The following is a 14,062-nucleotide window of genomic DNA, read 5'->3' as shown; positions in this document are numbered from 1 at the left end:
TAAGACTTAACCCATCATCCAAGATTGTTAAAGGTGCAGTGCGTAATTTCCGTATGACCAAACAGAATTGCAATCTGTTTGAGCTGTTTGACTAAGCCTTGAACCAATCTTAACCAATGCTGTGACTTTGGGTGGGACTACCTGGTTGTCCCAACTGTGGAAGGGGCAGTGTTTGAAAATGGTCATTGCTTTGGCATATCTCTTTGTTCCCGCTAGTGGCAAAGAAAATTACAAACTTCAAATTAAAAGGATGGCACACATTTGTGGTAAACCTAAAGAAGGATTTAACAATAAGAGGTGCTGTTACCATGGAAACGGAGATCCCAAATAAAAGTAAATATGTGATGCTCTAGCATTACATTTTAAACTACAGTAATAGTATTTTCTGATAAGAATGCAGTATAATACATTAAAGAGACAGTTCACCCAAAAATGAAAATTCATTAACACTCTCATGCCATCCCAGATGTGTATGAATTTCTTTCCTCTGGAGAACACAAAATAAGATTTTTAGAAGAAAAATGTAGTTCCAGACCTGGTGGCCAGACCTTTGAAGCTCCAACAATCACATAAAGGCCACAATAAAGTAATCCATATGACTCCTGTGGTTAAATTGATGTCTTCTGAAGTGATGCAATCACTTTGGATGAGAAACAGATAAATATTTAAAGACCTTTTTTAACTATAAATCTCCATTTTCACTTTCACTTCAGAATATGAAAGTGAAAGTGGAGATTTATAGTTAAAATGTGTTAAATATTTATCTACATATGGATTACTTTTATGATGTCTTTATATAATTTTTGGATGCTTCAAATTTTCACTTGCACTGTATGGACCTACAGAGCTGAAATTTTCTTCTAAAAATCTTTGTTTGTGTTCTGCAGAAGAACAAAAGCCATTCACATCTGGGATGGCATTAAGGTGAGTTAATGATGAGAGAATTACATTTTTTAAATCCAGACGGATTCAATTTCATAATTCACAATGCTTTATGGCAGGGTTTTTAAACTTCTTGTTGCCCTTTTTGATACCCCTAAATACTACGACTCCTTTGTAAGAGACCCCTTCCTAAAATAGGAATATAGGAAGGCAGCAATATTTCTTTCATGTATAAAGACTTATTTATACCGTGTGTCATGAAAAATAGTAAGTGTGATATAAAGACAACATGTTGCATACAAAATTAAATGGCTTTTATATTGACATTTTACAAAGAAAAGAAATATTACAAAATTAAATGGAAATATTCACTTTGTGTTAAATTGACAGCATATTTTTCTGCCCACAATAAGAGTAATATGTTACATGTATAAGCCTGAAGACTTTTTGTTTTTTATGCCTATTATCTGTCATTTTCAGCGGGCCACCTAGCACAACCTTGTGCCCCCCAGGTGGTCCTCAGACCTGTTTTATGGGATGAATACTTCATATATTCCCACATAATTTTGATTTCTTTCAAATGTTGTATGTTGTGATTTATCTCTGAGCTATTTGGTTTGGTTCAAAGGTTTAGAACACTTTAATGAAGAATTTTCTGAAATGGAAATGACTTCCTGAACCAACCTTTGAAGAGATGCGAGCGTTCTCCAGCAGCACTCTGGTCCACACTGCTGGATGACGAGCCACAAATTTCCAATCCCGGCACACCTCGGCTGCCCACATGAGTGTCTTAGTGTCCAAGTAAGTGAAGATGCAGAACAGAGCGGCACGCATCTTTAGCACCTCAGGACTGATCACCTCATTGACTTTAGAGGGACTTTTCTCATGCCGGCAATGCTTGTATCCCCCTTCAGAACAACCGGAGGACAGAGAGAGAGCGAGAGGTAAACAAACAAGAAGATGCAGCAATCTTAAAGGGACAGTTCACCCGAAACTGAAAATATTTTGTGAATTATGACTTAGAATTTCAGTCTTTGCATATTGCACTCAATTGCAATTGCAATCTATACCATGGTATAGATAAATCTTTTGGCACTTTTTGACCTTTTGGTGCTTGACGGACTCACTATGAAGGCTATAAAAATTGAGTGAACTATCCCTTTAAGATGCAAGGGTAAACTGTTTTTTTTTTTTTTTTAAAGTAAAAACAACATGACTTCATCCTCATTTATAATGACATATCATATTTACATTGTTATATACAACATTACAGTTGATTTAGTTCTGAATTCCTTATTTACACTTGGCTTGTCTCATTAGTCGACTTAAATTTTGTATTATACTTCTTTGGTTCTGTTTTCTTATTGCTATTTAGTACTTAATATGTATCATGTCTTGGCAAATGTAAAATATGTGCTTTATTATCACATAAATAAATTATTTATATATAAAAAATTGCCTTTCAAGCAAAGACAATGCCAATGAATTCTATTTGAATGCACATGATTGCTTAAAACTCTTTAAAATAGGAGAAAAATCAAACCTCTCATTAACAATGATGTACACTCAATTACAATTATTTGCCTCCATGCTGCATTGCTAAATATGTCCATATGGTGGCGCAAGAGCTCCATAAGGCAAACAGTTATAAGGCACTATTTGGTGTTCTCACTGCCTCCTACAGGTGCTGTACATCCTCCACATCATATATTGGAGGATGTACAGCACCAGTAGGAGGCAGTGAGAACACCAAATAGTGCCTTATAACTGTTCGGTAGGTAGCATGTACTCATTTATGAGTAATCATCTATGAGAATCTGCCAAAAATGTAATGCCTCTTGTTTTCTGAAATATGCATATTAATTTGGAAATTCTGATTGGAGCATACGATTTACACAAGTGCATTTTTGTATGTAATATGCATCAGACAGTCAGTAAATGGATTGTGGGCGGCCCATGGGCGTGCCATTTGAGGCTGAGACTCCTCCTGCTCAGGTTAATAATTACATTTTCTGGCATACAATATGACAGGGGAGAAGGGAAAGGTAACAATCTCAAAACAGCACACATTAGCCTTAGTCAATAAAACTTTAAAGCACATATACATAGAGAAACATATATCATGGCCTTAGGTCACATTCTTTGTGACATGGTGTGTAGTTATTTCCGCGGTTGTATAGTAGACTTTTGGTTACTCATTCTGCCTTCTTCCCACGATGACCTTGAGTCCGTAGGTGGAAAACCCTGATCATTACTCATGGCTTTGTGACACATGCGCTCACTGCTCTTAGCCCTGTGTTTCCAACAGCAGTTACATTCCTTCTGACTTAATTGACCTTAGTCAGTACCCTGGTCCTCTGACCTGACTGTACAGTCATTGCTTAGAGAGTGAGCACAATAGGTACTATGGCCCCAGGCCTGACAAACTGGTAGATAAACTGTTTGCAACACTTTCATATCACAAAGTTACATACTTCAACAGGGCAATAGGCCTTATTCACAGCAGCGGCATCTTTGATTTTTTGTCGGGAATGACAATGAGGCTGTGAGGGATAGACGTACAGTCTCTTCAAAGGGTTGTAATGCAGTTTAAAGGGGGTTTGCATCCTTTAGCAGACAAAACATTGAAAAAAACATCTTCCCAAGAACAATCAGCAGACAAAAAACTCAAGACAACATGAGGGATATCAGATGAGATCTAGGAGCTTTTTACAGCTTTATACTGTCTGTGCCATTGAAGAGATAGCAAGTCTATCCCTCACAGCCTCGTTGTCATTCCCATTAAATCAAAGATGGCACTACCGTGAATAAGGTCTATATTTGTTTGGTGTCATTTTATTTTATTCTTTAACATTTTCCGGATTTGTTTAAACAGGAGTCACTATTCACTTTCATTATATCATGGAAAATAAACTGTAAAACTTTTTTAAAAATTCACCTTTCGTGATCTACGGAGGTTTGGAGTGACATAAGGGTGAGTAAATAATGTTCCATTTTTGTGTCATTTTTGTGTGAAATATTCCTTTAACAGTGTCAAAAACTACTGGGCATAAAAACATAGTGGTACAGACAAATTGATTAAAAAAATAACATTTAGGGCTTTACTAAAAAAACTGAGGCTCAAGCTCCAGAAGCCCCGCCCCTAGTGAGCCCATGCATGCAGGTCAACAACACACCTGTAGCTAATCTGTATCCTCCACGGCTTCCCCCGTGTTGCTGACAGTCTGCTCTCCTTTCTTGCTCCCACAACTCCGCCTCGGACTCTGTGGTGCGGGAGCCCACATCGGATATGTCACCCTCCTCTCCCTCCATGCTGTTCCTGTATGGCCGGCGCTGCCAGTTCTGGATGGCCTGTTTGCGGAGGCCCCAGCTCTGGGAAACAGCTGCCCTTTCGTAACCTCCCCCTCCATCTCCCTCCCCAAGTCGGCACTGGACGTGATAGTACTGAGCATCAGGGCAGTCCTCCAGAGCGTGGAGGTCCACACTGTCACTGTCATAACCTCCTGAACCTTGAGACACAGACTTCATTCGACCTGATGCTCTGTACAGGAAAAGCCCACAGAGAATAGCACAGATTAGAGAAGAAAAAACAAACAGTCAGGCATAATATTGTGGTTAATTTGCAGTAATTAATTAGTAAAAGGAAAAATTCTTTAGGACAGGAGTTCAAAACATTTGGGCCAGCTGAATGCTGAGGACCTAAATGATGGACATCGGTTCCACCTGATAGGCTATTAAGATGCATTTCAGGTGATCCGATCACAAGTGGTCAGCGGACTCAGTGCTAAATACAGATCTAAACATTTTGTGATCAGAAAACAAAAACCACATTCGAATGTGGTCAAAAACACATGGTACCTCATCACATCTGAGGTGTAAACAGTAATCCATCCTGTATGAGTCCTGGCAGAAGTGAAGCACTGCCCTTCACCTGTCAATCAACTGCTGCGCTAAAACAAGAGTTTAAACTTCAAAGTTTATAAGCGGCTTTAAAAAGAAATAACTGTCCGATCGGAAATGTTAAAAAAGCGGATACATACACACACAATCAAAAGAGCTTCACTGTTATTCTTCACTGTTATTCTTCATCAACACAGATGAGAAGCACGAACACCTGAAGCTCCTTTAATACAGGTAATCCACTAAAATAATGGATAATTCTGCATGACATGTTGCGTTTGAGCTTAGATTACATTTCAACCGCATCTGGTAGAAACAGCGCAGCAACACACTGACAGAGTGACTGATGTATGTCGTCATGAAACAGAGACCCTGCTCTCCAAATCTGAACACAAGTGGTCACAGAAGATGCATTTATGGGACCAGGTGTAAACAATGATGTGTCTCACCTGACCACATGTGATCGGATCACCCGAGAAGCACACACACACATATATATATTTTATTTATATATATATATATATATATATATATATATATATATATATATATATATATATATATATAAATAAAAATTTTAATTAAATATTCAGAACATTTAAAATTTTTTACATATATATACGTATATATATATGTGTGTGTATGTATATACTGTATATTTCTTGTTCTTTTTACATTTTAATAAACTTTTTTACATTTATGTGTTTTAATTTTACAACTTTTTAATCTAATTTAATTCAACACTGACATTTCTTTGTCTACTTTATACTGCCTAATTTGAAAAAAAAAATAAAAATAAAATTGTATGTGAAAAGGAATGTGTTATGAAAATTTCTCAAACTAGTGTTTAACAAAGTTGTCACATGACCTCATTATTAAATATAGCGAGTGGTATGCAGTTATATTCTCTTGGATTTCATTGTTTTCATACATTTTGTTGAAAAATGATTTAAGACATTTTATGTCCAAATGTCATAACTTTTGGCATTCCAAACAAATAATGAGTCAGATATAGAGATGTACAGTAGAAGAGAAGTAAAAGATTATGGCCGGTAACACTTTACGATGAGATTCAGTTCAATAACATTAGTTAATGCATTATTTATCATGAACTAGCAATGAACAGCATTTATTAATCTTCATTAATGTTAATTATTAAAATACTCTTGTTCGTTGCTCATGTTCATTCATAATGCATTTATTAATGTTAACACGTAAAACTTAGAATATTAAAATTAACATAGGTAAAAATTAACCAAGATTAATAAATGCTGTAAATATATTGTTCATTGTTAATTCATGTTAACTACTGCATTAACTGATGTTAACAATTACAAGCTTATTGTAAAGTGTTCCCTCACAGCTTATATTTCTGGTTCTTTTGACACACTGGAAAACCATATTCTGTTTAGTGTGCTCTACTCTATACAGCTCATTTTACCAAATGTAGTAGGATCCAGATATTCTATGCATACAGAATATGGGCATAATGTGCAGAGTTATACCGTATGATACAGTATATACTGCAGAAATAGTAAAAATTGTATGCGAGTATGCCATTCCGAAGATAGCCTATGACAATTTCACAAACCCTTAGGGTAAACCCTTCTTTATGATGCAGACAGGGTATGTGTTAAGAGTGTGTAAAAAGAACAGTGTGAGTGATACTGTCACTTAACTGCGAAATATAACCAGATCTGTCTAGACTACATAAAATACACAAACACAAACACACTAACTAATTTAGAAATATGAGACTTTGCTAATTCACATTGTAGGAAGAAAGATTTATAACTCTCCTCTTATGAATATTGTTCTTAAGCCTGAATGAGTAATGGGTTATTCCATAAATTGTACAAATGAAGTTGAGTCATGGCAGTTTTGATTTAAAACACTGCTCAGCTGAAGATTATTCTCATCCCAACACAACACATTCCACCTTTGCTTACTTATTATAAGAAATCACTAAACTCAAATCAGAGATGTAACAAGGGAACAGTTTGCATAGGATTGTGGCTCAGAAATGTTTTCCAAGGCTTGGCGGGGACAGAATTTCCACCGGGGATTCCAGCCAGACACTTCATCAATCTCCAGATGTTACAGTTTAAAAGCTACTACAGTAGACAATATTCACTGTAGACCTAATTAGAGCCTTTAAAGGGATAGTTCACCCCAAAATGAAAATTCTCTCATTTACTCACCCTCACGCCATTCCTAACATGTATGACTTTTTAATCCTCTGCAGAACACAAACGAAGATATTTTGTAGAATGCATGAGGTTTTATTTTGGCATACAATGCAAGTCAATGTGGATCAAACTCCACAAATGACATAGAGGTAGCATAAAAGTAATCCATCCAATTTGATTGGTATATTCCACATCTTCTTAAGCGATACGATTACGATACGCTTTGCTTGAGAAACAGACCAAAATTAAAGACTTTATTCACTATAAATCTTGACATCTGGCCCAACAGGAACACAGTGCAGGCTTTAAGAAGAAAATGCTTTGACGCTGCATGCGGTACCCAGGTACAATTTCATTTTCTAGTGTTTACCATGAACCTTCCAAAAAAATAAAAAATAAAAAACGAAACCCGAGACTCTATCATTTTAACCCACGGCTAGATTTAAAAAATACCCCATTTGGGCATGAAAACTGCGAACCTGGCAACACTGTGTCTGGTTTGTGTACAGCGCTATGCGTATGTGTCAAGTGCAGAGAGGCATGAACAAGCTACGTCATTGCTTCAGAAGACATGGATTAAACCATTTACATTGTACATTTATGCTGAATTTATGTCCTTTTTGGAGCTTGTATATTTTAGACCACATTGACTTACACTATATTGGAAAAAAGTTTGAGACGGCATAAGGGAAAGTAAATGATGCCAGAATTTTCATTACTGGGTGAACTTAAGTCTTTGTTTTGTTATTTAATTTAACATTTAACTCATTTACCATATAGCTTTGCTGAATGGAATGACTACATTAATAGCGCTTGTTCATTAATGCTATTGGGATTCGGGGTTAGGCCATAATGAGGGGGAACAGCAGTAATAATGTACTGTCCGGTATTTCCATCATCTCCAGTCTGATTCATGAAGAAGACTTGTGGCATGTGTGATGCAAATTTAGAGGAGTCCAGACAAACCCACGCTCCTTATTTCCCTGTCGGTGCACCAAATGGCTCAATACACATGCATGATGGTCCATGCGCAGGGGCAAACATGCAGACGTACATGCTTAACAGATGGATGGTTTTGTCTCATTCACGCATCAGAACCTTGAGAAAAGAGCAGCTACACAAAGGTCGGTTATGGTATGTTATGAGGAATCGCACCAAAGGGTGAAGATCTAAAAATAAACTAGTTGTGTATCTTGTTTTTGATGCATATAAATGGCATTAATGCAGGATATTAGTAATGCTATCAAAGGGTTACCAGTTAAGAGAACAATTCGAGGTCTTACATCTTAAACATAGTAATAGTCGCAATATTTCTAATTTGTCTTCATTTTCATCTGCCCAATTAAACCCTCATTAAAAATTAGCATTTGTAAAACTGACCTTAATGTGACATTGATTCTGTTAGTCATCACGTTATGGCTGCTACTGCATAAAATAAACATGCATTAGTTTTACTTCATGGCTTAAAGGGGTCATAATGAACAGTTTTGTAACATTTTGGAATGTGTTTTTATGAGTGTGTCTCTGTGTAAGTTTCTCTTTCCGCATGTCTTCTGCATTGCTGAGAGATGGCAGACTGGTTTTACCCTGAGGAAATACAACAATTTAGCAATTATCCCCATATAAATCCCAAACCAGACTCCAACATATCCAGTACTCACAGTAGATAAAAGACCCAGACTTACTGCTCTTCCATGTTTGAGCTTCAAAACTTCTGGAGCCAAATTTAAGGTTAAATTGTATACTTTTGACTCTACTGTAATCAGCCAATGTAACACTCCTTCAGTTGCAATTGCAATGGAATACAGTTCAATCAACACTCAAGTCGCTCTATTAAAACAAGTTTGCATTTCCTGAAGGAAATAAAAGGCCTTGCCAAGCAGCAAAAAATAACTAAATAAATAATAATAAAAATAAATTAATAATAAAATAAATAATAAATAATAATAGTGTCAAAGTTTTAGGTAAGCTTAGGTTTTAGGCTTTTGTTCTTTTTGAACAAAAATGCTTCCTGCATCAGAGTTGGTTTACTTTTGTCATGGCACATAGCATGTGTCTTGTTTTTTTTAGACAGCTGCACAAACGTATTACACCTAATGCTGAAATTATCTAGAAAACAAAGTTTCAATGGCGTGTGTACATTAAGTGGTTTGAGATCAATTATTTGATTACATTTAGAGTAATACTTAGGGCTTAGAACAATCCTGACCTAGAATGTTACATAGAAAACAAAGTAATAATAATAATAAATATGGCCATTGGCCGATGCCTTAACATGAATACTGTTGTAAACTCATGCAGGCAGAATTCTGATATCCTGAGACTTACGCAGTACTGGGTGAGGAACGTCGATCGGACACTTGGTACATTCCCCTCGATGCCCTGGAGATACTGGAATTTCTCTATGAGAGAGTGAGAGAGAAAGAAAAAGAGAGCGTAAGAGAAAGACTTTGCCTTAGAATTTTCCAGCCAATATGCTCCAAGTTGTCACTGATCACATCTGAGATAGCTCAACATCAGCCTGCTAAGTATCAACAGAAACAAAGCAAGCAGAGGAAGGGTAAAAACTTGAGCTGTCACAATGGTTCAAGCTGGATGGAGGCTAGAGCATTACGTGTGAGAAACACGTCGTGTATACCTAGGTCACAGAATATTCAGCATATTTAAGCATTGTTCCAATTCTTTGAGCATCCTGACCAGCCCACCATTGCTCAACCACTATCTGTTTGACCTACCATTGGTAGACAGGGTGAGTATTTGGAAAAACCTTTTGAAAGATTTCTAAAGAAATTGCAAATGTAATGGTAACCAGCTGGTAGGTAACTGTGCTGTGTGTAAACCTCATTCCCCTGGCCTCAAGAGACACACCAGTCACTGATGCTAGAGGCTGAACGCCTCCCATGCCAGAGACCCCGGTTCAAATCCCACTCGGAGCAGGTCGGCAGAACTGGTTACACAAACATTTGCCGTTTTTGCAATTGTGTTTGGCGATCAGGCCAGTTTATCAGTTTATGATCATTTGAATTTTGACATGCGAAACAACGCCTGTTTATTTCTTGCTTCTAGTTTTCCGTCCTTCAATCTATCCTTTCTTCTAATTTTTTTCTTATTCTTTCTGTTTTCAAATTATTTGTTAATTTTGAGAAAATAATTGTATGTCTATTGTGTGAAAAATACCATATAAATACAGTACGTTGAAAACCTATATCGGTCGATCAATCAGAGACTGATCAATCAGAGGAAATGCGACAACTGTGCCTTAAAATAACTGCTGTAGAGGGCAATGTGATAGACCCAAGAAAATGTGGGCCAAGCAAGGTGCCATAGTCCTGACAGGGCACACACATATTTACAAACACTCACTGAGCATAGTGCCCACAAAAATGGGGCAGAAGGGAAGCAGAACTATTCATAAGGGCTGGCCGAGATGCAGAAAATAATTTATATTAGAAGATCAAGAAAGTGGCTCCTCTTTCTTTCTTTCTTTCTTTCTTTCTTTCTTTCTTTCTTTCTTTCTTTCCTTTCCATTTAATCACATTGCTGTCTAGGATAAATGATTGAGATATTCAAGAGACCTACTTTGTCATTTTATTTTCTATTGGTTCCTTCCTTCTCTGTTGCCATATTCCACCACTGTGCTTGACTGTCCTCTAATTTAGGTGAAATGTCCTGGATCACAGCATGTATGATCTTGTAACACTGTACCCTGCTTCTGACATCACTGAGCATACTCTGGACTGGAAGGCTTTGGGTGCAATTTGGAAACACAGGCTGCATGTGAACTCAAACTGAGTCAATACTGCTGTGTGCAATAGACTGTAGGAACAAATGACAAATGTCCATTGCTGTCTCCATGGTGATGAAGGGGTGTTGGATATAACGAATGTGCCGCTAGCAGTGGATGAAGAGCCTGGAAAGCTCTCAACTAAATACATTATTTTCAGGTAATAACAGTCAAAATAGGTCCTTGGTGTTCTGAATGCATTTAGACTTGGTGGAGGCGATGTTATGAGAAAGACTGTTGAGTAAACAAGCATACTTTCAACCCTTTCTAGATATAAGAAAATAAGACTGGTACCCCACTGCAATCTATCAACACCCTAAGGGCACCTGGAGGATTAATAAACACTCAGGTAAGCACTGATGAGCATTTAGTAGAAGACATTTTCTGAGTGCTGAAATAAGAAGTATTTATCCAACAGCCACTTCAGACAGAACTGCCATGACAAAGCACTTTTAGGGCATTTCCAATGCATACGCTGGGGCTTGCAGTTATACAGCACTGTATCTATACAGAAATGTCCTTAACCTGTGAGAAACCACATACTGAATAAATCTCTGAAAGCCAGAGAAATGGCTTCTCAGCATGGTCAGATTACAGTAAGTGAATGCAGTCAGCAATTGTAGTTTTTTTTTTTTTTCTGGAAGTGATGGTAAATTGTTGTATCCAGACAACAAGGCCTTCCTTTCCTAGTTCAAATACTAATACTCAATGTACTGTTCAAGATAAAGCTAATAAGGAAAGATATTTTAGCTTCGTAAAAATAAAATGTTAATCACTCAAAGCTTCTAAGTCTCTTATTTTCATTTAATCTTAACATTTTTAATGTAACAGAAATTTTGAAAACTGCCATTCCCCTTCTGTTACTCACTCGATGTTGTGTCGATGAAGTGACACTAGGGGTCGATCTTGAGAGCCCGAAACACCTTCAGATCTTTGAGAAAATGCCAATGAGAATTCCATTGTTCATTCCCGACCAATGGAGAGTTCCATTCTGTCTCCAAACAGATGCTTGCCCACTGGATTGTGGATGCCATAGCATTGGCCTACCAGGTCCAGTCAGTGTTTGCCCGCTTCGAGCACACTGCATGAGGAGTGTGGCATCCTCGTGGGCACCTCTCTAGCAGACATATGTAGGGCAGTGGGCTGGGCAACACCCAATACCTTTGCAAGATTTTACAATCTCCGGGATGAGCCAGTCTCATCTCGTGTTCTTTCATTTGCAAGTAGGTAAGTAAGTTTCATTACACGGACCGCTGGCCGGGTGTGCCGGTTGTGCATAGCGCCTTTCCCCTCCAAGAAGGTGAAGCCACGCGTTCTTCTCTCCCATGCGTGTTCACGACTTGTGAACCCTGGATGTTCTTCCTCCTAGCCCTCTGACTCACAAATTCTGCAGAGGAATTCATGGTCAGACCCGGTACTTGTGCTACATGCGGCATGGTCTCCCCCTTCCTTGTGGTAGACCCGCGTCTACCTTGGCAGAGCCCTCTCTGCCCGGTCGCTGTGTTATAGAACCCCCCCACAAAAGGCCGGATTTACTACCGCGCCTCTCCCATGTCCTGCCATTTGCCCCGTATGGTGTTTTTTGCAACTCTTTACCCTCCCCTCCTCTCCAGGGCAGGGTGTGGCCTCCACGTGGTCTTTTCCCCCTGAAAGTATAGGAACGGAAAAGAATGCATTCCCCTGCACGTTTTATGAGCATTTTTTAGGCCCCTGCTGAATCTATTTTTCTAAGGAGAGAAAATGTAGAGAGAAAAGGAAGCGGCTGCTCCCATATTTGATACGTCTCCTCCTCGGTTACTGTCGTAAAATCCATTCCCTGATGGAGGGAATGAGACGTTGTGTTCCTCTTGCCATAGACAGAACTTTAACATAACGGCTGGGACCCTGTCTTAGCTCCTCAGTGCAAAACCTGAATGAACTTGCCTGCTGGCCTCCCTTTTATACCCGTGTGTCGGGGGGAGTGGCATGCAAATTCAACTCGCCAATTCTCATTGGCCTTTTCTCAAAGATCTGAAGGTGTTGCAGGCTCTCAAGATCGACCCCTAGTGTCACTTCATCGACACAATGTCTCGTTATCTCCATCAGGGAACAGAGGTTATGACAGTAACTAAGACGTTTGTTATGAATGTGAACAAAGTCACATTTTGACAACTAAGCTCATGTGTGAGTAAACAAACGCTATCAAACAAGCAATTAGCTCATTTAGCTGAAAGGCAGGACTTCCATTCCAATAGCCATATTAAGCATTACGGTTTATCCTATGCATTATTCTACAAGTGGTCCGTTTCCTTCTCCTTATACTGTCTCTGGAATGACCAAATACTGTTTTACTCAACAGGATTGCATCTTTGGAATAATATAGAACATATTCTGCACTTTCAGATGTTGTTTGATTAGATTTATGTTTACCGGAAACACAAGGAAAAAAAAATCTAAAATGATAAAGAAACACTGTCACTTAACAATAGAACTGAAACTGTTTTGCAATAGTAAATTATTACAAAGACAAGCATAATCTCTGATTTCCCCAAGTGCATTGCTCTGATGGCATGTTCCTCACCTTTGTCTCTTTATCACAGTTACTTTACCTGTCGTCCATTACGTTTGGATCCCTGCAGGCTGCAGTGTCCCAGGCTGCCATTTGGGGTGGTGGCACAGCTGCTTATGATCTGGAGCTGTTTCTCAGCACGGTCGGCCCGGTCCAACAGCTCCTCTATGAACTGCTGAAGGCGCACTTTAGCATTGGCTTCACGCGAAGCTGTTTCCTGTAGGAATTGGTCGATCTGGGTCACTTCTCTGAGTGAGACGGAGAAAGAGAAAGATAGAATGGATGTAAGGATTAAGAATATATTGTTGCTTATGTGGTGGTAGTTTGTCAGTTACTTTTGATCAATGTATCAAATGTAGGCTTCAATATTTATTTATTTTTTGTATTAAGAGTATTAAAGTGATAATTCACCCAAAAATTTAAATTATATCATCATTAACGAACCCTCATATCATCCCATCATCAAAGATTTTTAGAAGAATATCTCAGCTCAATAGTCCCTTTCAATGCACATGAATGGTGACCAGAACTTTCAAGCTCCAAAAATCACAAAAGCAGCATAAAAGTAATACATATGTCTCCAGTGGTTAAATATATGTCTTCAGAAGCGATATAACAGATGTGGGTGAGAAACAGTCAATATTTAGTTCTTTTATACTATAAATCTCAACTTTCACTTTCACATTCTGAAAGTGAAAGTACAGATTTAAAGTACAAAAGGATTGAAATATGAATCTGTTTCTCACCCAAAGTGATTGT

General features: G+C 38.2%; 1 protein-coding gene across 1 annotated transcript in view; it reads right to left on the bottom strand.

The window, feature by feature from the left end:
* LOC127643585 (F-box only protein 41-like) overlaps nucleotides 1-14,062 on the bottom strand; it is a 54,528-nt gene that overhangs the window by 10,301 nt on the left and 30,165 nt on the right. The window contains exons 3-6 of the mRNA XM_052126371.1: nucleotides 13,344-13,551; nucleotides 9,300-9,373; nucleotides 4,059-4,423; nucleotides 1,567-1,790 (exon numbers count right to left, since the gene is read on the bottom strand). Of these exons, the coding sequence (XP_051982331.1) occupies nucleotides 1,567-1,790; nucleotides 4,059-4,423; nucleotides 9,300-9,373; nucleotides 13,344-13,551 (871 nt within the window). The remainder of the gene's footprint in view (nucleotides 1-1,566; nucleotides 1,791-4,058; nucleotides 4,424-9,299; nucleotides 9,374-13,343; nucleotides 13,552-14,062) is intronic.

The sequence above is a fragment of the Xyrauchen texanus genome, chromosome 5 (genome assembly GCF_025860055.1).
Source record: "Xyrauchen texanus isolate HMW12.3.18 chromosome 5, RBS_HiC_50CHRs, whole genome shotgun sequence".
NCBI lineage: Eukaryota > Metazoa > Chordata > Actinopteri > Cypriniformes > Catostomidae > Xyrauchen > Xyrauchen texanus.
This window is presented reverse-complemented; position numbering and strand designations above follow the sequence as displayed.